We start from the raw sequence: 20,927 nt of genomic DNA on the forward strand, positions 1-20,927 counted from the left end.
TCAGACTTCTTGCATTGCCCACCCCCTCTAGCTTCCCTATACAATTCTCAGTCTCATCCTCTACACCTCTGGCTATATTGGGGAGGGGCACATTACTTTTTTCCAGTATTTTTTAAATTGTGGTAAAATATACATAACATAAATTTGTCATTTTAACCAGTCTTAAGTGTACAGTTCAGTGGCATGAGGTACATTCACACTGTTGTGCAGCCATTACCACCGTCCATCTCCAGGACTTTTTTATCTTCCCAAACTGACGCTCTGTCCCCATTCAACACGAACTCCCTGTTCCCCTCCCTCCAGCCCCCACCATTCTACTTCCTGTTTCTAGGACTCTGGCCTCTCGAGGCACCTCATGGGAGTGGAGCCCCACAGTGCCTGTGCTGGTGTGGCTGCCTTCTTTCACTTAACATAATGTCTTTAAAGTTCAGCCGTTGTACTATGCATCAGAATTTCATTCCTTTTCAAGGGTGAATACTATCCCACTGAGTGTTTATACCACATTTTATTTATCCATTCATCTACAGATGGACGCTTGGGTTGATTCCACCTCTGGGCTTCGTGAATGATGCTTCTAGGCAGACAATTGTCGCTTTGAGACCCTGCTTTCAATTCTTCCGGGTGTATACCCCGAAGTGGAATTGCTGACCAAAGGGTAATTCTGTTTAATTTTTTGAGGAACTGCCATAATTTTACGTTTAAATTTTAAGTGAAGTTTAAGTTTTATTTTTAAACTTGATGTTCAATTGTTTGAGGAACTGGCATTCACAGCATCTGCACTGTTTCAGATTCCCAACAGCAGTGCGCAGGGTTCCGGTTTCTCTACATCCTCAACAACGGTTTTTATTTTCTGTGTTTTTAATGGTAGTCATCCCAAGGGATGTGAAGTAGTATCTCATTGTTTTCATTTGCATTTCCCTAATGATTAGTGATGTTGAGCATCTTTTCATATGCTATTGGCTATTTGTATATCTTCTTTAGAGAAATGTCTATTCAAAGCCGGGTGCAGTGGCTCACACCTGTAATTCCAGCACTTTAGGAGGCCGAGGCAGGTGGATCACCTGAGGTCAGGAGTTCAAGACAAGCCTGACCAACATGGTGAAACCCTGTCTCAACTAAAAATACAAAAAAAATTAACTGGGCGTGGTGGCAGGCGCCTGTAATCCTAGCTACTCAGGAGGCTGAGGCAGGAGAATAGCTTGGACCTGGGAGGCAGAGGTTGCAGTGAGCCAAGATCGCACCACTGCACCCCAGCCTGGGCAACAACAGTGAAACTCTGTCTCAAAAAGAAGAAGAAGAAGAAAAAAGAAATGTCTATTCAAGTCCTGTGCCCGTTTTTGAATTGGGTTCTTTGATTTTTGTTGTTCAGTTGTAGAAGTTTAAAAAGAAAATATTCTGTATATTAACCTTTTATCAGATGTATGATTTACAAAGAAAAAAACAGTTCAGAGAGTATAAAAAGATCAAGTATTTTTTAAAGGGTAGATAAAAGTAGATAAGTTAGAAATGCACCATTGTTCCATGTGTAAACTTGAGACTCTTTTGCCTGTGTTTATTCTGGTTCTTTTCACAGTACATTGAAATCATCAATTGGTCAGGTGCAGTGGTTCACTCCTGTAATCCCAGCACTTTAGGAGGCCGAGGTAGGTGGATCACATGAGGTCAGGAGTTCAAGACCAGCCTTGAACCCAGGACCCAGGAAGCAGAGGTTGCAGTGAGCCAAGATTGCACCATTGCACCCCAGTCTGGGCTGCAAGAGTGAAACTATTAAAAAAAAAAAAAAAGGGCTGGGCACAGTGGCTCATGCGTGTAATACCAGCAGTTTGGGAGGCTGAGGTGGGTGGATCACCTGAGGTCAGGAGATCTAGACCAGCTTGGCCAACATAGAGAAATCCCATCTCTACTAAAAATACAAAATATAGCTGGGCGTGGTGGCATGTGCCTATAATCCCAGCTACTTGGGAGGCTGAGGCAGGAGAATGGCTTGAGTCCGGGAGGTGGAGGATGCAGTGAGCAGAGACTGCGCCATTGCATTCCAGCCTGGGCGACAGAGCAAGATTCTGTCTCAAAAAAAATAAAAAATAAAAAAATAAAAAAAGGAAATTATCAATTTACTTTTCTGCATCTCGTGTCTGCGTTAGCAGAATCTGTCTCATAGGAGACTGTGGTAGGGAGAATTCTAAGCTAACCCTCAACAACCCACATCCTATGTAATTCCTCCCCACAAGGGTGGGAGGGACTGTGAATATAATGGGCTATCAGTCTTGTGACTGTGTTAACCATATAGCACTTTAAGAAAGGGAGATTATTGATTAAGGAAGGGTGATGTCCTTGAAAGTTCAGACCAAATCATGGGAGTCCTTTGTATCTGGGTCTAGAGGTCACAAACAGGAGAAGTCAAAGATTCAAAGCCTAGGAAGGATTTGATGCAAGAGATCCTGAGGCTACCCCTGAAGGAGGAAGCTGCGGTATTGTGAGAGGGCCTGTGAGAAGCAGCCAAGTGGAGTCGACAGTGGCTCCCAACAAGCAAATGAGCGCCTCAGTCATTCAACTGCAAGAAACGGAATTTTGCCAACAACCTAAATGGGCTGGAAGGCAAATTCTTCTGCAGAGCCTTCAGAGAACTTGTGGCCAGTCGACACCTTGAGCATGAGACCTTCAGCAGAGAACCAAGTTGGGCCATGCCAGACTCCTCACCCATGGGCATGGCATGGTCATATATTTGTGTTGTTTTAAGCCACGAGGTTTGTGGTAATTTGTTGCATGGCAACAGAACACTAATAGGAACTTTGGTTCCAGGAATGAGGTGCTGCTGTAAGAAACATTTAAAAATATGCCAGTAGTTTTGGAACTGGGCAGTGGATGGGGCCTGGAAATATTTTGAGGAACCTCATTTAAAAAACTTAAACTACCTTAGGGAAAGCCTCTATTTCCTCAGATAGACTGTGCACAGAAATCTAGAATTTAAGGCTTCCATGGTTGACAGCTCACCAGGTAGGTGGGGGGTATGCTACTGGAAATGGGGTAGGTCCTGATGGCGTCACAGCAGAAATTGTGTCCAGCTGCTGTGTAGGGAGCAAACTTTCAGGGGCCTGTTTGCACATATGTGTAATCACATATCACCAGACAGGTTCTTCCTGCCTGCTGCACAGACAAAATCAATCTACTGAGACTGTGCTGTTGCAGTAGAGAAAGACTTTCATTGACCAAGCCCAGCTCACACAGGAGAACTGGCATTCTCACTCAAATTGGTCTCCCTGAAGGCTCAGAAGCCAGGGGATTTTATGGACAATTGATGGACAGGGGGTTAGGGAATAAGTGCAACTGATTGGTTGGGGATGAAATTATAGAGGTGTGGAAAATGGTTCCCGTGCACTGAGTCCACCTCTGGGTGGGGTCACAGGGCCATTTAAGTCATGAGTCACAAGTCTAGGTGGGGTCAGTCTGAAAAATCTAAAAAAAAAAAAAAGATCTTAGGTTCTACAATAGTGACATTATCTATAGGAGCAATTGGAAGAGTCACAAATCTTGTGACCTCTGGCCATCTGACTCCTGAGCTGTAAGGGATTATAGAAACTATGCCTACCTTATCAGAATTTAGTCCCCTCCCATAATCCTATTCTTGTGGCCTTTCATTAGTCTTACCAAAGGTGGTTTTCAGTCCCTGAGCAAGGAAGGGATTAGTTTTCAGGAGGAGCTATTATTATCCTTGCTTTCAAATTAAACTATAAACTAAATTCTTCTCAAAGTTAGCTTGGCTTAGCCCCAGGAATGACCAAGGACAGCTTGGAGATCAGAAGCAAGATGGAGTCAACTATGTCAGATTTCTCTTACAGTTATAATTTTGCAAAGGCAGTTTCATGTGGCTTAGGAGATTTCTAAGCAACGCTTTGAGGTGCTACCTGGTTTCATCTTGCTACTTATAGCAAAATGTGAAGGAAGAGAGATAAAATGAGGCAAGAACTGCTAAACCAAAAGGAACCAGGACTGGAGGGTTTTGAAAATTCTTAGCCTCTCCAGATGTCAAAAGATGCTAAAAGTCAGAGATGGTCACTGAAACCACGGCACAGAGAAAAGGTCGACACTATAATGTTCTGCTAAGACCCCAGAAAGACCAAGAGGTCAGAAAAGTCAGTCGATCAAAGGGCCCTTTCAAGACATTGAGGTATAGTCACAACAGAGGGCCCCAAGCCCGCTGCCATCTCAGCAGGAGGCCCAGGTGGAGGAGGGACTATCTCAAAAATATTGTGCATGTGACTTTATCTAATGAAGTGAAACTGGTGAAACACACTTACAAGGACTATGAGGTTCTTGAGATGTTTATGTCAGCAGAACATTCCCGGCTCATACTGACAGGGACAGGGAAAGTACACCATGAAAGAAGGCCCCCAGAATTCCACTTGCGGGAAGCAAGGCAATAGAACTACTTAGATGCAAACGTGCTACTTTGCATAAAAAAGGAAGGATGACCAGAGCTGAGAGCCACAGAGAATTTTCTCCCAGGCCTTGAAACCTAATGGAGTTTGTCCAGAAGGATATAAAAGCTGTTACGGACCAGTAACTGCTTTTTACTGTCCATTCCCCCAACTTCCTTTTGAGCATTATGCTGTGCCCATCTTGTCATTGTATGTGCAGAATGTTGCGGTAGGAAGTTTCTTTAATTTCATAGGTCCACAGGTGAGGAAGAATTGTACTCAAGGGCTGTGTTTAGCAGATTACAGCTGGGAACCTCATCCATATTCTATTTGGAGTATTTAAATGATGAGATTGTGGATTTTGAGCTGATGAGATAATTCTATTTAGATTTAGATGATGAGATTTTGAATTTTAAGTTGAGACTCTAATGAGATTGCCAGAAGCGTTCGAACCAGAGCAATTCCATCTTGAATAGGGGCCGGTAAAATGAGGTTGAGACCTACTGGGCTGCATTCCCAGGAGGTTAAGCATTTTTTTTTTTTTTTTTTGAGATGGAGTCTCACCGCTCTGTTGCCCAGGCTGGAGTGCAGTGGCGCAATCTTGGCTCACTGCAAGCTCCGCCTCCCGGGTTCACATCATTCTCCTGCCTCAGTCTCCTAAGTAGCTGGGACTACAGGCACCCACCACCACCCCCAGCTAATTTTTTTGTATTTTTTAGTAGAGACGGGGTTTCACCGTGTTAGCTAGGATGGTCTCAATCTACTGACTTTGTGATCTGCCTGCCTCCGCCTCCCAAAGTGTTGGGATTACAGGCGTGAGCCACTGCGCCCGGCCTTTTTTTTTTTTTTTAGACAAAGTCTAGCTCTGTCACCCAGGCTGGAGTGCAGTGGTGTGATCTCGGCTCACCACAGCCTCCGCCTCACAGGTCCAAGCTATTCTCCTGCCTCAGCCTCCCCAGTAGCTGGGACTTACAGGCACCCGCCACCATGCCTGGCTAATTTTTGTATTTTAAGTAGAGACGAGGTTTCACCATGTTGGCCAGGCTGGTCTCGAGCTCCTGACCTCAGGTTATCCACCTGCCTCGGCCTCCCAAAGTGCTGGGATTGCAGGTGTGAGTCACCGTGGCCAGCCCCCAGGAGGTTAGGTATTCTAAGTCACAGGGTGAGATAGGAGGTAGGCAAAAGATACAAGTCATAAAGATCTTGTTGATAAAATAGGTTGGGGTAAAGAAGCCAGCCAAAACCCACCAAAACCAAGATGGCAACGAGAGTGACTTCTGGTGGTCCTCAATGCTCATTATATACTAGTTATAATACATTAGCATGCTAAGAGACACTCCCACCAGTGCCATGACAGTTCACGGCAAGGTCAGGAAGTTACTTTACATGGTCTAAAAGGGGGAGGAACTCTCAGTTCTGTTAATTGTCCATCCCTTTCCCTGAAAACCCATGAATAATCCACCCCTTGTTTAGCATATAATCAAGAAATAACCATAAAAATGGGCAACCAGCAGCCCTCAGGACTGCTCTGCCTATGGGGTAGCCATTCTTTTATTCTTTTACTTTCTTAATAAACTTGCTTTCACTTTATGGACCCGCCCGAATTCTTTCTTCTGCAAGATCCAAGAATCCTGTCTTGATGTCTGAATCGGCCCCTTTCCAGTAACAGGATGAGGCTCTTGGTAACCTTGAGGTATGCTGAATGCATTTTGGGGATTGGGAGGGACATGCGTCACTGGAGGCCGGAGGTTGGGCTGTGTTAGGTAGAATTCTAAGATGACTCCCTGCCACTCAGCTGTTGTCTATGACCCTCCTGTTGAGTGTGGAGGGACCTGTGACTGAGATGGCACAGCCCTCTCATGACTGTTGTATGCTGGAGTTTAAGAAAAGGATATTGTATTGTCCCTAGTGGGCCTGACCTAATCCCTTGAGCCGGCGTCCTTATGGAGGAGTGGGTTGAACTCGGAAAGCAAGCTGGAAATGCTTGATGACGTGATGTAAGCACTTGCCCTCTCATCATTACTGTATATTTCTGGGCTTGGGCCACAGTTGCCTTCATGTCTCCCCTGCACAGTGGACTTCCTGGAGGGAGGGGCCCTGTGATGCTCTGGGGGTTTCCAGTGACCCCTGCCTCCTACCGACCTGGACTCCCCGCACCCGCCGCGCGAGATCCAGTCCCAGCATCCTGATGGACGCAGGCGTTTTCCTGGAGCCCCGCGGTTGGCCACGCGCCGCGCTCTCCGCCCCGTCGGGGACGCCCAGGCCACCGGCCTGATGAGGGAAGCAGGGGCAGAGAGCTCAGGCCAGGGCCGGTGGGGGCACTGCGCACTGGCCGCCTCCCTCCTCTGGCCAATCCTCCTGCCGCTGCGGGTCTAGTCCACCTCGTCCCTCTCTGCAGGTGAGCGGGCAGGGGTGGCCCAGACAGAGCGAGGAGCAGAGGTCGCCTGCCTCTCGTGGCCGTCCCCCTCCGCCCGACGAGGACACCCGCCAGGAGGGCCCAGCCAGGCCAGGTCTGGCTCTCCGGGCCCTGGGAGGAAGGCGCCTTTGGAAGGAAGGGAGAGGGCGGGGCGCTCCCCCGCTGGCTCTGCCGGGTTGGATCTCAGGCCTCTACAGTCCAGCGCCCCACACACCCTCATTTCCAGGATGGGGAAATGCTACTGCAGACGGGATTGTGCGCGGACTGTCTCTCGTTCGCTTCAGTCTGGGAGAACGCTGGGCCGGGAAGGGAGGGCACTGCCGCTTAGGGGCCGCGCAGTGGAGCAGTGCATCCCTTGCGCCATCACAAACGGCATTGAGGCCTGGGAAAAGTCGGGCCCAGTGCTCACCCCGTAGCCCCACGGGCCGTCGCCCCTGACAGGGGGCCATGGGCTGTGTGCTCCCGGGTCATCCAGGTGGTGCTGTCACATGGGCCACGTGGCTTCAACCTGAGCCTTGGACTTGTCCCTCCTGTGAAGTGAGAGGAGGGGCCTGGTGGCCCCGAGTCCTGTTGATCCTGATATTTGGGGGCACCAGGGGCTGGCTGGCGTCCTTCGTGCAGGCACCTCATTGCTGGGCTGTCTCCACAGTGTGTGAGAAGACCAGATTCAGCGGCAATTCCTCCGGGAGGCCCACCGGGAAGATCTTTGGAGGCCAGAGGGCTGAGCCTGAGCGGTGGCCATGGTAGGCCAGTCTCCTCTACCTAGGCGGGCACATCTGTGGAGCTGCCCTCATCGACAGCAACTGGGTGGCCTCTGCTGCTCACTGCTTCCAAAGGTGCATCTTCCCTCCACGGGCCCCGCTGTGGGAGTGCATGCAAGAGGGAAGCCCAAAGTGAGGGCGCAGTCTTTTCTTTGTACGCTTTGTTCTGGGACAGTTTGCTGCCCCAGGTGTCCTGCCTTTGACCCAGCAGTGCCCTGTGCCTGGAATGCTGTCCCTGCTCGTCACTCTGCTCCAGTCTCCTGACCAACTGTGTGGCATCTCCCAAGCAGAGGCTCCTACCTCATCTCTCACTCTGGGGTTGGGCATTCACCAACCCCACCCCACCCCACACCACATTGGTCAACCTGCTAAGATGGTGTGGTTGTCTCATTACATTGCACATTACTTTGAAATAGCTAAATGGAGCCGGGTGTGATGGCTCACACCTGTAATCCTAGTACTTGGGAGGCTAAGGTGGGAGGATTGTATGAGTCCAGGAATTCCAGACCAGCCTGGGCAACATAGTGACACCTCATCTCTACAAAAAGTACAAAAATTAGCCGGGCCTGGTGGTGTGCGCCTGTAGTCCCAGCTACTTGGGAGGATCACTTGAGCCTGGGAGGTCAAGGCTGCAGTGACTGTGATCACACCATTGCACTCCACTCTGGGTGACAGAATGAGACCTGTCTGAAAATAAGTAAATAATTAAAAGTAAAAATAAATAGTTAAGGCCTGTCACAGTGGCTCACACCTGTAATCCCAGCACTTTAGGAGGCCAAGGCAGGTGCATTGCTTGAGCCCAAGAGTTCAAGACCAGCCTGGGCAACATGGCAAAACCCATCTCTACTAAAAATAAAAAAATTAGCCAAGTACGATGGGGCAGGCCTGTGGTCCCTGCTACTGAGGAGGCTGAGGCAGGAGGATCACCTGAGCCCAGGGAGGTCGAGGCTGCAGTGAAATGTGGTTGTGCCACTGCACTCCAGCCTGGGCCACAAAGCCAGATCTTGTCTCAAAAATAAAATAAAATAAAATAAATAGCTAAATGAAAATTAACTCACTCTAGTTGGGACTGTCAATAAATACAGGAAAACAGACTTTCGTTCTAAAGGGAACCACTTCCAGCCCATTCTCCGTCTGCTGTAAACTTTAGGAATCAAAATCCTAATGTTCCACTCAGGGTGAACTTTGGTTTCTGCATCTTGCCCAGCTCTAGGCCATCCACACAATCTCAGTGGGCCTCGGTTTTTCTTGTGTAAATGGTAGTGGGTGTGCAGTGTCCCAGGCCACACACTTGACACACACTTCCGGTGATAAGACAGAGTGACAGTCCCAGGGCTTCTTAGGGCCAGGCAGGCATGGTCGAGCACCTGGCCCCTTCCAACCAGGGCTCATTGCAGGCTGTCCGGGGAACACCTGCCGGAGGCTCCCCTAGGTCCTGGCTACCCACATATGCTGGCACATTCTTCCCCAGAAGGGTCCTGCGACTCTGTATGTCCAGCCACCAGGGGGTTTTTGTCACTTCTGGAGAATTATTTGCCACCGTCCCTACAGACCAGAGTGAGGGATGAAACAGATGGCCTCTGTCCCAGGAGGTGTGAGGCAGAGGGTCAAGAGACTGAGTTACTCCTCCGATGCTTCCTGGGCTCGCTGTGTGCCCAAAGGGAGTCAGGGAGGATGTCCAGTTCTGAGCCAGGAAGCCAGAGCTTTGGACATAGCTGGCTGTAGCATCCTCCTCAGGTCCCACTCATTTATTCAGCATCCACAGGTGCCAGGCCTCAAGTGAGGCCCATTGTGTGGTACACAGAGATGCAAGCCCCACTCTGAGGCTTCTCATCCTGTTAGGAAAGTGAGGCGCAAGCCCAGGACCATGGTAGACCCTGCGCCAGACAGGGGCTTACAGCAGGAGAGGCCTTGGGGGAGGTGGATGCAGCCATGTTGGGGGAGGAGAACCACACAGCCAGGACCTGTGGGTTGGAAAGTCACTCGTTTTCTGGAAACAAGAAGTTCAGTTCCATTAACTCCTCCATGTGCTTCACAAATACCTACTGAGTTCCTGTCACCAGGTGGGGCAGCCTTGGAGAAGGTGGTGTGTGAGAACCGGGGAGAAGTGGGTGGAGCATGCTGGCTAGGGAAACAGGGTCTTTGAGAATTGCTGTAGGTCATGGGGCCTTGGGAGGGTTCTGGTCAGAGCTAGGAATGAGCCAAGTCTCTTCTTTTCTGAAATGAAGGGGTGAAGTGTAATGCATCGCCAGTGTTTTCTGCACTAAGATTCTCTACTCCTTTGAGTCTGGGGAATGCTGGGAAAGCCATCAGGAATCATCCAAGGCCAAGTGTCCTGAGGCTGTAGGCCCTCAAGCTTGTGTCAAGAGCAAAGCAGGGTTATCTGACACGAGGAAGGGAGGAGAGAGAAACCCCAGAGTGATGGTGGGGTCTGGGTGCCTTCCAGGTGGGCAGCCGGGGTGAGGGTGCCGGCCCAGCATTCAGAGGAGCCTCCCCACAACAGGTCCACTAACCCATCTGATTACTGGATCCTGCTTGGGTATGACCAGCAAAGCCATCCCACAGAGCACAGCAAGCAGATGACAGTGAATAAGATCATGGTGCACGCTGACTATAACGAGTTGCACCGCATGGGGAGTGACATCACCCTGCTGCAGCTGCACCGTCATGTGGAATTCAGCTCCCACATCCTCCCCGCCTGCCTTACGGAACCAATCACGTGGTTGGCCCCTGACAGCTCCTGCTGGATATCTGGTTGGGGAATGGTCACCGAGGATGGTGAGCAGTGCAGGGCAGGCAATGCAGGTGAAGGCGCGGGAGGCTGCTTCGGGGCTCTGCCAGTCCTCCCTAGTGTCACAATTCCCCCTGGCATGGGTCAAGCGGCCTGAGCTTCTCCCACTTTTGGAGGCAGGTACTTGGGCTCTTTGACTCTGAGCCATTCAGGATTCCCTGGTTCTGAATGTTGCTGACTCCACCCTGATTACAAGGGCCTGCTGCCATCTGACCTCCTCCAGGGCCTCACCAAACTCCACTGGAGCTTCCACAGCTGTGGAAGGTGCTGGGCATCAGTAGCAAGTAAGAGCAGGCCTGCGGGTGCGGTGGCTCACGCCTGTAATCCCAGCACTTTGGGAGCCTGAGGTGGGTGGATCACGAGGTCAGAAGATCGAGACCATCCTGGCCAACATGGTGAAACCACATCTCTACTAAAAAAAGAAAGAAAGAAAAAAAAAATATATATATATTTTATACACACACACACACACACACACACACACACACACACAGAAATTAACTGGGCATGGTGGCACGTGCCTGTAATCCCAGCTACTCAGGAGGCTGAGACAGGAGAATCGCTTGAACCTGGGAGGCGGAGGTTGCAGTGAGCCGAGATCGCACCACTGCACTCCAGCCTGGCAACAGAGCGAGACTCTGTCTCAAGAAAAAAAAGAGCAGGCCTGTCCTCCAGTCCAAGTGTTTATGGCTCAAGAACACTTATCTCTGTGAATGTGAACCTCACTGCTCACCCAGTATATTTGTCATATATTTGTATATTTGTAGACTGAGAGGGAAGAAATGTTAGGCAAAGACTCTAGCAAAAGAGTGAATGCTTTTGATTTAGGGAAATATAATGATGAGTGCAAAAAAGTAGAATGGCAATTTGGCATTATTTGTGGGGTCATGATCTGGCAGAATATCTCAGAGGAGGCATTTGGGACAGGACTTTCTTCCATGAACAGGCCAGAGCTGGCCTCCCTGACTTGGCCACTGAATGTCAGTCACATGGCCCTAGTCATGAGAGCAGCCGGCCCTCCAAAGACAGCCTCCTGGCACTGTCATTCTCAAACTATTTTTTTTTTTTTTTTTTGAGACGGAGTCTTGCTCTTGTTGCCCAGGCTGGAGTGCAATGGCATGATATCGGCTCACCACAACCCCCACCTCCCGGGTTCAAGCGATTCTTCTGCCTCATCCTCCTGAGTAGCTAGGATGACAGGCATGCACCACCACACCTGGCTAATTTTGTATTTTTAGTAGAGACGGGTTGCTCCATGTTGGTCAGGCTGGTTTCGAATTCCCGACCTCAGGTGATCTGCCCTCCTCGGCCTCCCAGGGACTGTCATTCTCTAAGAATCAAGGCAGAGAAGATTCTCCAGGTGGGAAAGGAGGAGCTAGGGCCTGGGGAAGTCACCGGTTAGTTGGATCAGCTACTGAGCAGAGAGCCACCGACCTTGATGAGAGATCTGGGCTCCAGTCATCCTTCTCTCTCCACACACCGGCAGCCCCCAAGGACACATGAGGCCCACACAGGGCAGGCATTGTGCAGGGGTGGGCCCCTGTCATCGCGCTGCTCCCACATGGGGACCCCAGGCCAGATCTGGGAGCGACATCTGGAAACAGAGCCCAAGTGTCCCCAGACCAGTTGCTCCTTGAGGAAGGGCCATGCCTGATTTGTCACACTGCTACACTGCTCAAACCCACCCAGCACCTGCTAGGTATGCCACCGGCCAGGCTGGCACTCCAGCTGCCACCCTCCCTGCCACCAGCTCTGCCTCCTCTTAGCAGCCAGAGGGCTTGTTTTTGACCCTTCTATTGTGTCCCAGTGTGCTTGGAACGACACCTCCAACACCACATCCTGGCTAGGAGGGCCCCTGCTCTGGGCCCCGAGGCGGCTGCACCTCACCTTTCACCCCACGCCTGCTCCCTTGCAGCCACATTGGCCTCCCTCCTGGTTCTTCCTACTTCAGGCCCTCCCCCTTTGGCTGTCCCCTTATCTTCGTGTGCTCTCCCTGGGCGAGCAGGCTGGGGAGGGAGGGCTTCCCTCTGGCTGCAGCTGCAGTTGAGGCCCACATCTGACACCTCCTCCCACATCTGACACCTCCTCCCACATCTGACATCTCCTCCCACATCTGACATCTCCTCCCACAGTCTTCCTGCCTGAGCCCTTCCAACTTCAGGAGGTCGGTGTCATGGACAACAGTGTCTGCGGATCCTTTTTCCAGCCCCAGTACCCCGGCCAGCCAAGCAGCAGTGACTACACCATCCACGAGGACATGCTGTGCGCTGGGGACCTCATAACAGGAAAGGCCATTTGCCGAGTGAGTGGGCTCACTCTCTCTCCCCTGTGCTGCCCTGGGCCTCTGCCACAGGGTCTCCTCTGGACCCTGCCCCAGCCCCGACTTCTTCCTGAGCCCAGCCAAGCCTGAGGTGTCGGAGCCAGGACAGAAACTCCCAAAAAGCACTGGCCCATCTGTTTTCTTTGTATTTTTTAAGAAACGTGGTTGGTAGGGTACAGTGGCTCACGTCTGTAATCCCAGCGCTTTGGGAGGTCGAGGTGGGTGGATCACCTGAGGTCAGGAGTTTGAGACCAGCCTGACCAACATGGTGAAACCCCATCTCTACTAAAAATACAAAAATCAGCCGGGCATGGTGGCACGTGCCTATAATCCCAGCTACTCGGGAGGCTGAGGCAGGAGAATCGCTTGAACCCGGGAGGCGGCAGTTGCAGTGAGCTGAGATCATGCCACTGCACTCCAGCCTGGGTGACAGAGTGAGATTCCGTCTCAAAAAAAAAAAAAAAAAAGAAAAGAAAAAAAAAGAAAGAAAGGAAAAAGAAACCTTATTGAAGCACACCATGCACAGGAAAGGGCAAAAGTACAAGTGTCCTGTGGAGGAATTTTCAGAGACTGACCACTCATGTACCCGGCACCCATGGGTTTCATCCTTGCCCATTCCTGATGCTAACTCCCCCAGGATAACTCTGCCTGCTTTCTAAAGCACCATAGCTTCATGTGGGGACTTTCAGCTGAGTGAAGCCATATGGTATGCAAGCTTTTGCCTGGTCCCATCAGTCAATGTTGTGTCTGTGGGATGCATCCATCTGGTGTGCAGTCTGTATTGTTCATTTTTATTGCCGTATGCTATTCCACTGTGCAAAGACACTGCAATTTACTCATCCATTCTAGTGTGGGTGGCATTTGGGTGGTTCCCATTTGAGGCTGTTGCAAATGGAATTGCTGTGAACTTCCTGGTGTATGCATTTCAGAGCACATAGGTTCCCATTCTGGTTGGCGGTCCCCCTGGCAATGGAATTGCCTTGCCATGAAACATGCACATGCTCATCTCTCGTTGATCATCTGAGAAACTCTGCAACCTGGTTGTACCAATTTACATTTCCACCAGCTGGTGAGTGATAGTTCAGGTTGCACCCTGTTGCTGCCAGTCCTTCAAATTGTCTGCCATTTTCATATGAACTCTTGTGTGTGGTTTTTAATGTGCATTTCTCTGGTGACTGGTGAAGATAAGCCCTTTGTCATATGTTTATTGACTCTTTTGTAAAGTGTCCGTGCAAGTTTTTTGCCAACTATGAGATTGTCTGCCTTTCATTCTGAATCATAGGAGTTCTTTATCTATTGTGGCTATGAGCCCATTATTGGATATGTTCATATATTATGAATGTCTTATCCCACTATGTGTGATCTTTTCATTTTATAGTGCGGGGAACTGAGGCCCAGAGAGGAAGTGTATCGCCCATCGTGAGGGGTCACAGCCATAGTCAAGCTTGGAGAGGCCCTGCCCTTCTTGGGAGCTGTGGGTCCCAGGAGGACTCCTGCAGGATCCTCTCCCTCTTTTTTTTTTTTTTTTTTTTTTTTGATACAGGGCCTTACTTTATCGCCCACAGTAGAGTGCTGTAGCGCAATCTCGGCTCACTGCAACCTCTGCCTCCTGGGTTCAAGTGATTCTCCTGCCTCAGCTTCCTGAGTAACTGGGATGCACTACCACGCCCAGCTAATTTTTATATTTTTAGTAGAGATGGGGTTTCATCATGTTAGCTGGGCTGGTCTCAAACTCCTGACCTCAAGTGATCCGCCTGCCTCAGCATCCCAAAAGTGCTGGGATTACAGGCGTTAGCCACCGTGCCCGGCCTCCTCTCCCTCTGTTGCGCCTCCCTCTTTTTCTTTCTCTCTCTTTGGTCACCTCATGGTGCAGAAACATTCTTCGATGACTCTCGTCACAAAATGCCCTACAGGCACCCTCCCTGCTCCCCACAACCTCCTCCCACCCCACCCATCCCAGCAGGGCTCACCCCAGGGTGCCTGCCTGTGCCCGCTCTTGCTTCCTGGGCTCCGTCCTCACCACAGCCATGCTGTCAGGCGTTGGTGCAGCATCCCCCATCAGACACTGTGGGCGGCCCCTCCTGCTCTCTGCTCTCCTCCTTGGAGGGGCCCTTCAGCCTCCTGACACCAACAGCCCACTGTGCACCACTGGGCCTGCTTCCCTTGCCTTGCCCCATTTCCTTAGACAGAGAGAAAGGGTCAGATATGGCAAGTCCCGTCTGTTGACCATTTCCCGCCAGCCTCTGCCATCCCTTCTCCTGCAGTTGTGTCCTGATGGGGCTCAGGCCAGAACCATCCTATCAGACAGAATCTGCACCAGGTCCCATGGGTTCCCTGCCCGCTGAGGAGGCTGTGGGCTGGCACAGTCAGGTCTTGCCCCTCCTTCCTGTGTTGGCTCAGAGAAGCTCTAGAATTAGAGCAGCCCTTCTGGGGTCCTTCCAGGCCGCCCCGATCCACACCCCACGTCTGCGATGTCTGTTCATGTGGAATGTCCCTCGGGGCCTCTTCAGTGCTGTGTGCACACAGAAAGACTTGGTCATGTTGATTGCACAGATGGCAGGAGGATGCTTGTTTCCTTGGGATTCCCTTTTTGGCCTATGGGATGGGGGTGCTCTGCCCATGATGTCAGGGACTTCCCCGCTTGGGGGCCCTGCCACACTCACAATCCCCCGCGCTCACCTGGGAACCCCTGGCACTTGCCCTACCCCCAGGCTGGGCATGGGCAGCACCTCTTTTCCCCTCAGCACATCCCACAGCCTGGCATTTTCTAAAAAGCTCAACCAAGAAATGGAGGGAACACTAGAGACCTTAATAAGTGAAGGACATCTGGATTCGGGACTAGATTTAATCCCAGCACCTTGGAGGCCAAGGCGGGAAGATCACTTGATACCAGGAGTTCAAGATCTGCTGGTAACATGGCAAGATCTCCATCTCTATTTTAATTTTTTAAAAAAAGTTTAAAAAAGAACAAAAATGGCTGGGCGCGGTTGCTCATGCCTGTAATCCCAGCACTTTGGGAGGCCAAGGCGGGTGGATCACGAGGTCAGGAGATCGAAACCATCCTGGCTAACATGGTGAAACCCCGTCTCTACTAAAAAGACAAAAAATTAGCTGGGTGTGGTGGCGGGTGCCTGTAGTCGCAGCTACTCGGGAGGCTGAGGCAGGAGAATGGCGTGAACCCAGGAAGCGGAGCTTGCAGTGAGCTGAGATTGCGTCACTGCACTCCAGCCTGGGCACAGAGCGAGTCTCCGTCTCAAAAAAAAAAAAAAAAAATACTGGTGGGATGCAGTGCTTGGCGGAAGATTCAGGCCAAGGCACAGCCATTCCTCCAGGCTGGCACCCAGCCACCCTGGGGACCATAGGCAGCGCCTTCTCCCCACTGGGGTCAGGAGGGCTAGGCCTGGATGTCCATCTCCTAGAATCCCCTGCTTATTCTCATGGGTTTGTGACTGCCAGGATGGAGGCTCTGCCCAGGGTCTCCTTGGGAGCTTTGTGGAGTGAAGCTCCAGGGCCCCGTGCTCGAGATTTTGATCCAGGAGGTCCCTCCTGGGTCTGGGCTTCTAACATCGCCCAGGTGACTGATGAGCGCCACTCACTCAGACAGTGGAGACACCTGCCCCACACCTTGCTTCCCACATTCCATCCTGGAGAAGCGTAAGGTCCCCTCCTGTGCCCTGAACAATGCGTGTCCCTCCCTGTCTTGGTCCCTACCACCCATGTCCTCTCTGTTCTCAGCAAGACTCCGGGGGTCCCCTCGTCTGCCCGTTAAATGGCACCTGGTTCCTGATGGGGCTGTCTAGTTGGAGCCTCGACTGCTGCTCACCCGTCGGTCCCAGCATCTTCACCAGGCTCCCCTACTTCACCAACTGGATTAGCCAGAAGAAGAGGGAGAGCACCCCTCCGGATCCTGCCTTGGCTCCTCCTCAGGAAACGCCCCCAGCCCTGGACAGCATGACCTCTCAGGGCACCGTCCACAAGCCCGGGCTCTGCGCAGCCCTTCTGGCTGCTCACACGTTCCTCCTGCTGCTAATTCTCCTGGGGAGCCTGTGAAGGGCCAGGGCCCCTGGCCTCTTACCACAAGCATGCCCACCTCAGGCCGGCCTCCTTGCTGAGCTCTGCACACTCCTGACGTGTTTCCATCTCTGAGCTCTCCTGTCCACCCAAGGCCACCCCTGCCTCAGGCCTGACAAACTAAAAACCACTCAAGAAGCTTCTTGCTCTGGTTTCTGGCCCACCAGAGCCATCTCCCATGCTCCACTGTGTCTCCAGCTCCTCAGGGAGGGAAGGTCTCCCTCCTCCCTGGGCAGGGTCCAGGCTGACCATATGGGAGCCAAGTCACTCTCCTTGGGAAGTTGGGTCGCGCAGACTCAGGCCCCATTCCTGTCCTCCAGGGCATGCAGTCTTCCAGAAAAGTGGGGCCAGGGCCTCCCCACATGGAAGAAGCCGCCTGTACTCCTGGAGCTGGGTGTTGTGCACCGGTCAGGGATGAAGCGGCATCTTCCAGGTGCGCAGGTCACAGAGGCTCTCCTCGACAGCTTGCAAGTAAACTGTGAAGGGGGCTGAGGTCTTCGGTCAGCAGTACCAGAGCTGTGTCCCATGGGTCAGCTCTCAGCTGACTGCCCCCTGTACCCGCTGCCCTGCCCTCTCCCTGCCTCCAGAGACCCAGCCCCCATCCCTGTGGCTTGCTCCAGCTTGTAGGGGTTGTGGCTTAGCTGACCCAGGACTTGCTGGTCCAGCTCTGAGCCCATAAACCAGACTCTGAGTTGCCCCTGTAAACCTGTCTGAGTCAGGTTTGTATCCTAACGAGTCAGCAGGACTCTCGAAGGGCCTCGCACCACAGCTCTCCCGCAACCCCCAACCTGAACTCACAATAAAAAGAGGGCAGCCCCCCGTCACTGCAGGTACACTGTGCCCCAAGAGCCATCCAGGTGTTCTGTGCAAATTATTTCTAGTCCTGTTGTCACCCAGATAGCCCAGGCCCTCACCAGCAGGTGGGAACAAGTGAAGTCTCATGGGCATGATCGGCAGAATCTCTTGGTCTTGAAGCCCTCTGACACTAATACAGAGGTTTCCTTTCCAACTCAGAGCCTTTCTTCCCTCCTTCCTGGTGAGGTGCCACTGAGCCAGACACCTATGCCCAGCACGGTATCTGGCTTTACAAGCTCAGCAGTGTCTGGAAGCGAGAAGAAAGCATTTCCTCTCCTGATGGCAAACTCAGTTATGGGGCTGCAGAGTGGGACTGCTGGGCCCTGAGGTGGGAATTAGCACTTGATCAGTTCAGATTTAAAGCATTAGCCACTGCTGTTGCCAGAACTGCCACTTTCCCTCTGCCCATGGTGGCCCCATGCTGGCTGGGCTGGAGTTCCCTCACGTGGTGACTTGTGCTTTGTTCATCAGCAGGCATGTTCCTACGTGGAGCATGGAGTTACGCAATGGCCTGCCTGTCCATGAAGTTCCTCTGGCCTCCTCCGATTCTGTGGCTGCAAATCCACACCTAGGAGCTCCGCAGGCCTGCTGGAGCACAGCGCCTGTCGGTTTCTGCGCCTGGAACCCACCTCAGGACCACAAGCCGCATTCAGTCTCTTTTTATAGATCTGGAACCCGAAGCCCAGCGTGGTTAGGAACTTGTCTAAGGTCACGTGGTAGTAAATACTGGAACAGGGATTCAAACCCACATCTCCAGAGAGAGCTCAGAAGCCTTGTGCTTCCCATGAGTGCAGCTGTTCCCAGAGGCCTCCGGCCCTGTCTCACCTTCCCAGACTGCCTTGAGAGGCTCTAGCTGGCCTGTCTCTAGTGTGGCCAGATTCTGTCTGGTCAGTGGCAAGGGAGGACCCCAGGCCACAATACTGACATCAGGGAACAGAACAGATCTGCAGGGCCAGTGAGTGGTGCTACGGAAAGGCTGGGAGTGGCCCCTGCGTGGTTTTCCCTAGACCCATTGTCAGGGGCTCCAGGCCTCCATGTGTTGTGCTGCACGGGCTACTGGCTCCCTCTCCAAAATCGACCCTGGGTGAGCTGTGGAGGTGAGAAGGCAGTGTGCATTTCAGAAACTAACCAAAATCAGTGAGAAAATCTTGGAGAAACTGAAGTTACCCTGGGCGGCTGTAGCTGGGAATGGAGGATGGGGCAGCCAGGAGCCAGACTTAAGAAGGCTGTTCACACTCTGCTCTTGTTGCTTGCCTCCCACACCTCGTGACAAATGCTGCCTGGTCCTGCTGAGGTGTCAGGATTGCAAGGTGGCTGTGTCAGCCAGCGTGAGGGCCCCACAAGCCACCGGTGTTGTGTGCCCTCCATCCTCCTCCTGAAACCCCCCTGGGTGGGACAGTTGCTATCCAGGGAAATGGGCCTCTTCCACTGTGATCTCCTCCAGGGCTTTCACCGGAAGGCCCGCCTGCAGGAGTGGCTTGTGGGGTGGCAGGATGCAGGAGAGAGTGAGTGAGGTGCTTCATGCCTGGGGCCCTCTGCTCTGGGGCCACCTTCCTCGTTGACTCATTGGGAGCCTTGCTAGTGCAGACAGGGTGACCAGGAGCTGCTAAGCCCAGGGAATGCACACACGTGCACTGGAGCAGCTGCCTATCTTAAGAGTCCAATGCCCACCGAAACACAGTAGGCTGCACAGCATCCACCACTGGAAGTAGAGTTGCTGGAAAAGACAGACCAAACGTATTTAATAAGCACAATAAATATCTTTTTGGATACAGAAAAATATTATTAGCAATAAGACCTAAGACAAAGAAACTACCGAAAAGAACCAAGTCAAAATATTACATATGCAAAATGTAATCGTTGAATTAAAGACCACATTACATTGAGCAAACAGGGTCAATGCAGATGAAAGAGGAAGCCAGTCGTTACTTTAAAGGTATGGCTGTCACAGTGTGGACTTTGGAGCCGGTCCACTTTAGTTGGGGTAATTTGTAGAGCATTTATTTACAAAAGTACTAATCACCCAGGTATGTTTGGGCTGAAGGCTCCGGGAAAGCCCAGGGCAGGGGTCTGGCACAGGCATCAGAAGCAGAGCTCTTGCCACCCAAGGCCCTGAGGGACCAGTGAAGTAGGAGCCGTGGGGAGAGGGTGCCTGAGAGGAGCAGGGACACTCAGCCGAGGGACACAGCCAGCCAAGGCGGCCTCACAAAGAGGGTTTTCATGGAAACAAATGCACTGACTACTTCATTCCCACATCTTTGGCTGAGGCTCCCATGGCAAGTGGAGAGAGCAGCTGCAGGTGGCCTCGGTCACTTGGGTCAGCTCTCCTGCTTAAAACAAACACAGAAATCAATAAAAATGTTGATTGTATTATTTAAAAAAAATCTTCGGCCGGTCGTGGTGGCTCACACCTGTAATCCCAGCACTTTGGGAGGCCAAGGTGGGCAGATCACAAGGTCAGGAGATCGAGACCATCCTGGCTAACACAGTGAAACCCCATCTCTACTAAAAATACAAAGAATTAGCTAGGTGTGGTGGCGGGCACCTGTAGTCCCAGCTACTCGGAAGGCTGAGGCAGGAGAATGGTGTGAACCTGGGAGGCGGAGGTTGCAGTGAGCTGAGATCGTGCCACTGCACTCCAGCCTGGGCGACAGAGCGAGACTCCATCTCAGAAAAAAAAAATCTTCATAAAGACATTGGAAATGTAGAAAGAGAACGGGGATCTGCTAGGCCATGTTCTAGAGGGAAGCCTGCCATGAGAATGGTCATCACATATCTGGGACGCACAGTGGTCTCTGCTGGGAGGGCCTTCTCAGAGCTCACAATTGGGCTGCACCTCAGCAGACCTTTGCAAAAACAGCAGAAGTCAAGGCCCAGGAGTGGAGCTGTGTTGGAGTTCTCCAGAGAAACAGAACCAATAGGATGTGTATGTATATTGTATAGTGAGACTTTTCATCTTAGGGAATTGGCTTATGAGATTATGGAGGTTGGCAGGCAGGCCAGCAGGCTAGAGACTCAAGGAGAGCTGATGGTGGATCACTTGAGCCCAGGAGTTGGAGACCAGCCTGGCCAACATGGTGAAATCCTGTCTTTACTATAATAAAAATACAAAAATTAGCCAGCCATGGTGGTGTGCGACTGCAATCCTAGCTTCTCCGGAGCCTGAGGCAGGAGAATCCCTTGAGCCCAGGAGTTTGAGGCAGCAGTGAGCTATGATCACAGCACTGCACTCCACCCTGGGTGACAGAGCAAGACCCTGTCTCCTAAAAATGAAGAGTTTCCGGGAGCTCTTTCTTTG

General features: G+C 51.7%; 1 protein-coding gene across 4 annotated transcripts; it reads left to right on the plus strand.

The window, feature by feature from the left end:
- Positions 1–6,633: 6,633 nt before the first annotated feature.
- Positions 6,634–20,004, plus strand: LOC742784 (serine protease 40-like). 4 transcript variants are annotated; one of them, XR_010149680.1, is made up of 6 exons: positions 6,638–6,813; positions 7,481–7,667; positions 10,096–10,370; positions 12,516–12,685; positions 13,633–13,772; positions 16,439–17,626. XR_010149680.1 is itself a non-coding variant. In XM_063790291.1 (5 exons), the coding sequence occupies exons 2-5, from the start codon at positions 10,172–10,174 to the stop codon at positions 18,480–18,482; spliced, it is 864 nt and encodes a 287-aa protein (XP_063646361.1). In that variant the 5' UTR covers positions 7,481–7,667; positions 10,096–10,171; the 3' UTR covers positions 18,483–20,004.
- Positions 20,005–20,927: the final 923 nt, after the last annotated feature.

This window comes from Pan troglodytes, chromosome 13 (assembly GCF_028858775.2).
Source record: "Pan troglodytes isolate AG18354 chromosome 13, NHGRI_mPanTro3-v2.0_pri, whole genome shotgun sequence".
Classification (NCBI taxonomy): Eukaryota; Metazoa; Chordata; class Mammalia; order Primates; family Hominidae; genus Pan; species Pan troglodytes.

Excerpts from the sequence above, each read along its gene's own strand:
- LOC742784 (XM_063790291.1), top strand. The coding sequence starts at position 10,172 with ATGACAGTGAATAAGATCATGGTGCACGCTGACTATAACGAGTTGCAC. Across the intron at positions 10,371-12,515 it reads GGGAATGGTCACCGAGGATG|TCTTCCTGCCTGAGCCCTTC; the intron begins GTGAGCAGTGCA and ends CTCCTCCCACAG. Across the intron at positions 17,208-18,100 it reads GATGAAGCGGCATCTTCCAG|CAGGCATGTTCCTACGTGGA; the intron begins GTGCGCAGGTCA and ends TTTGTTCATCAG.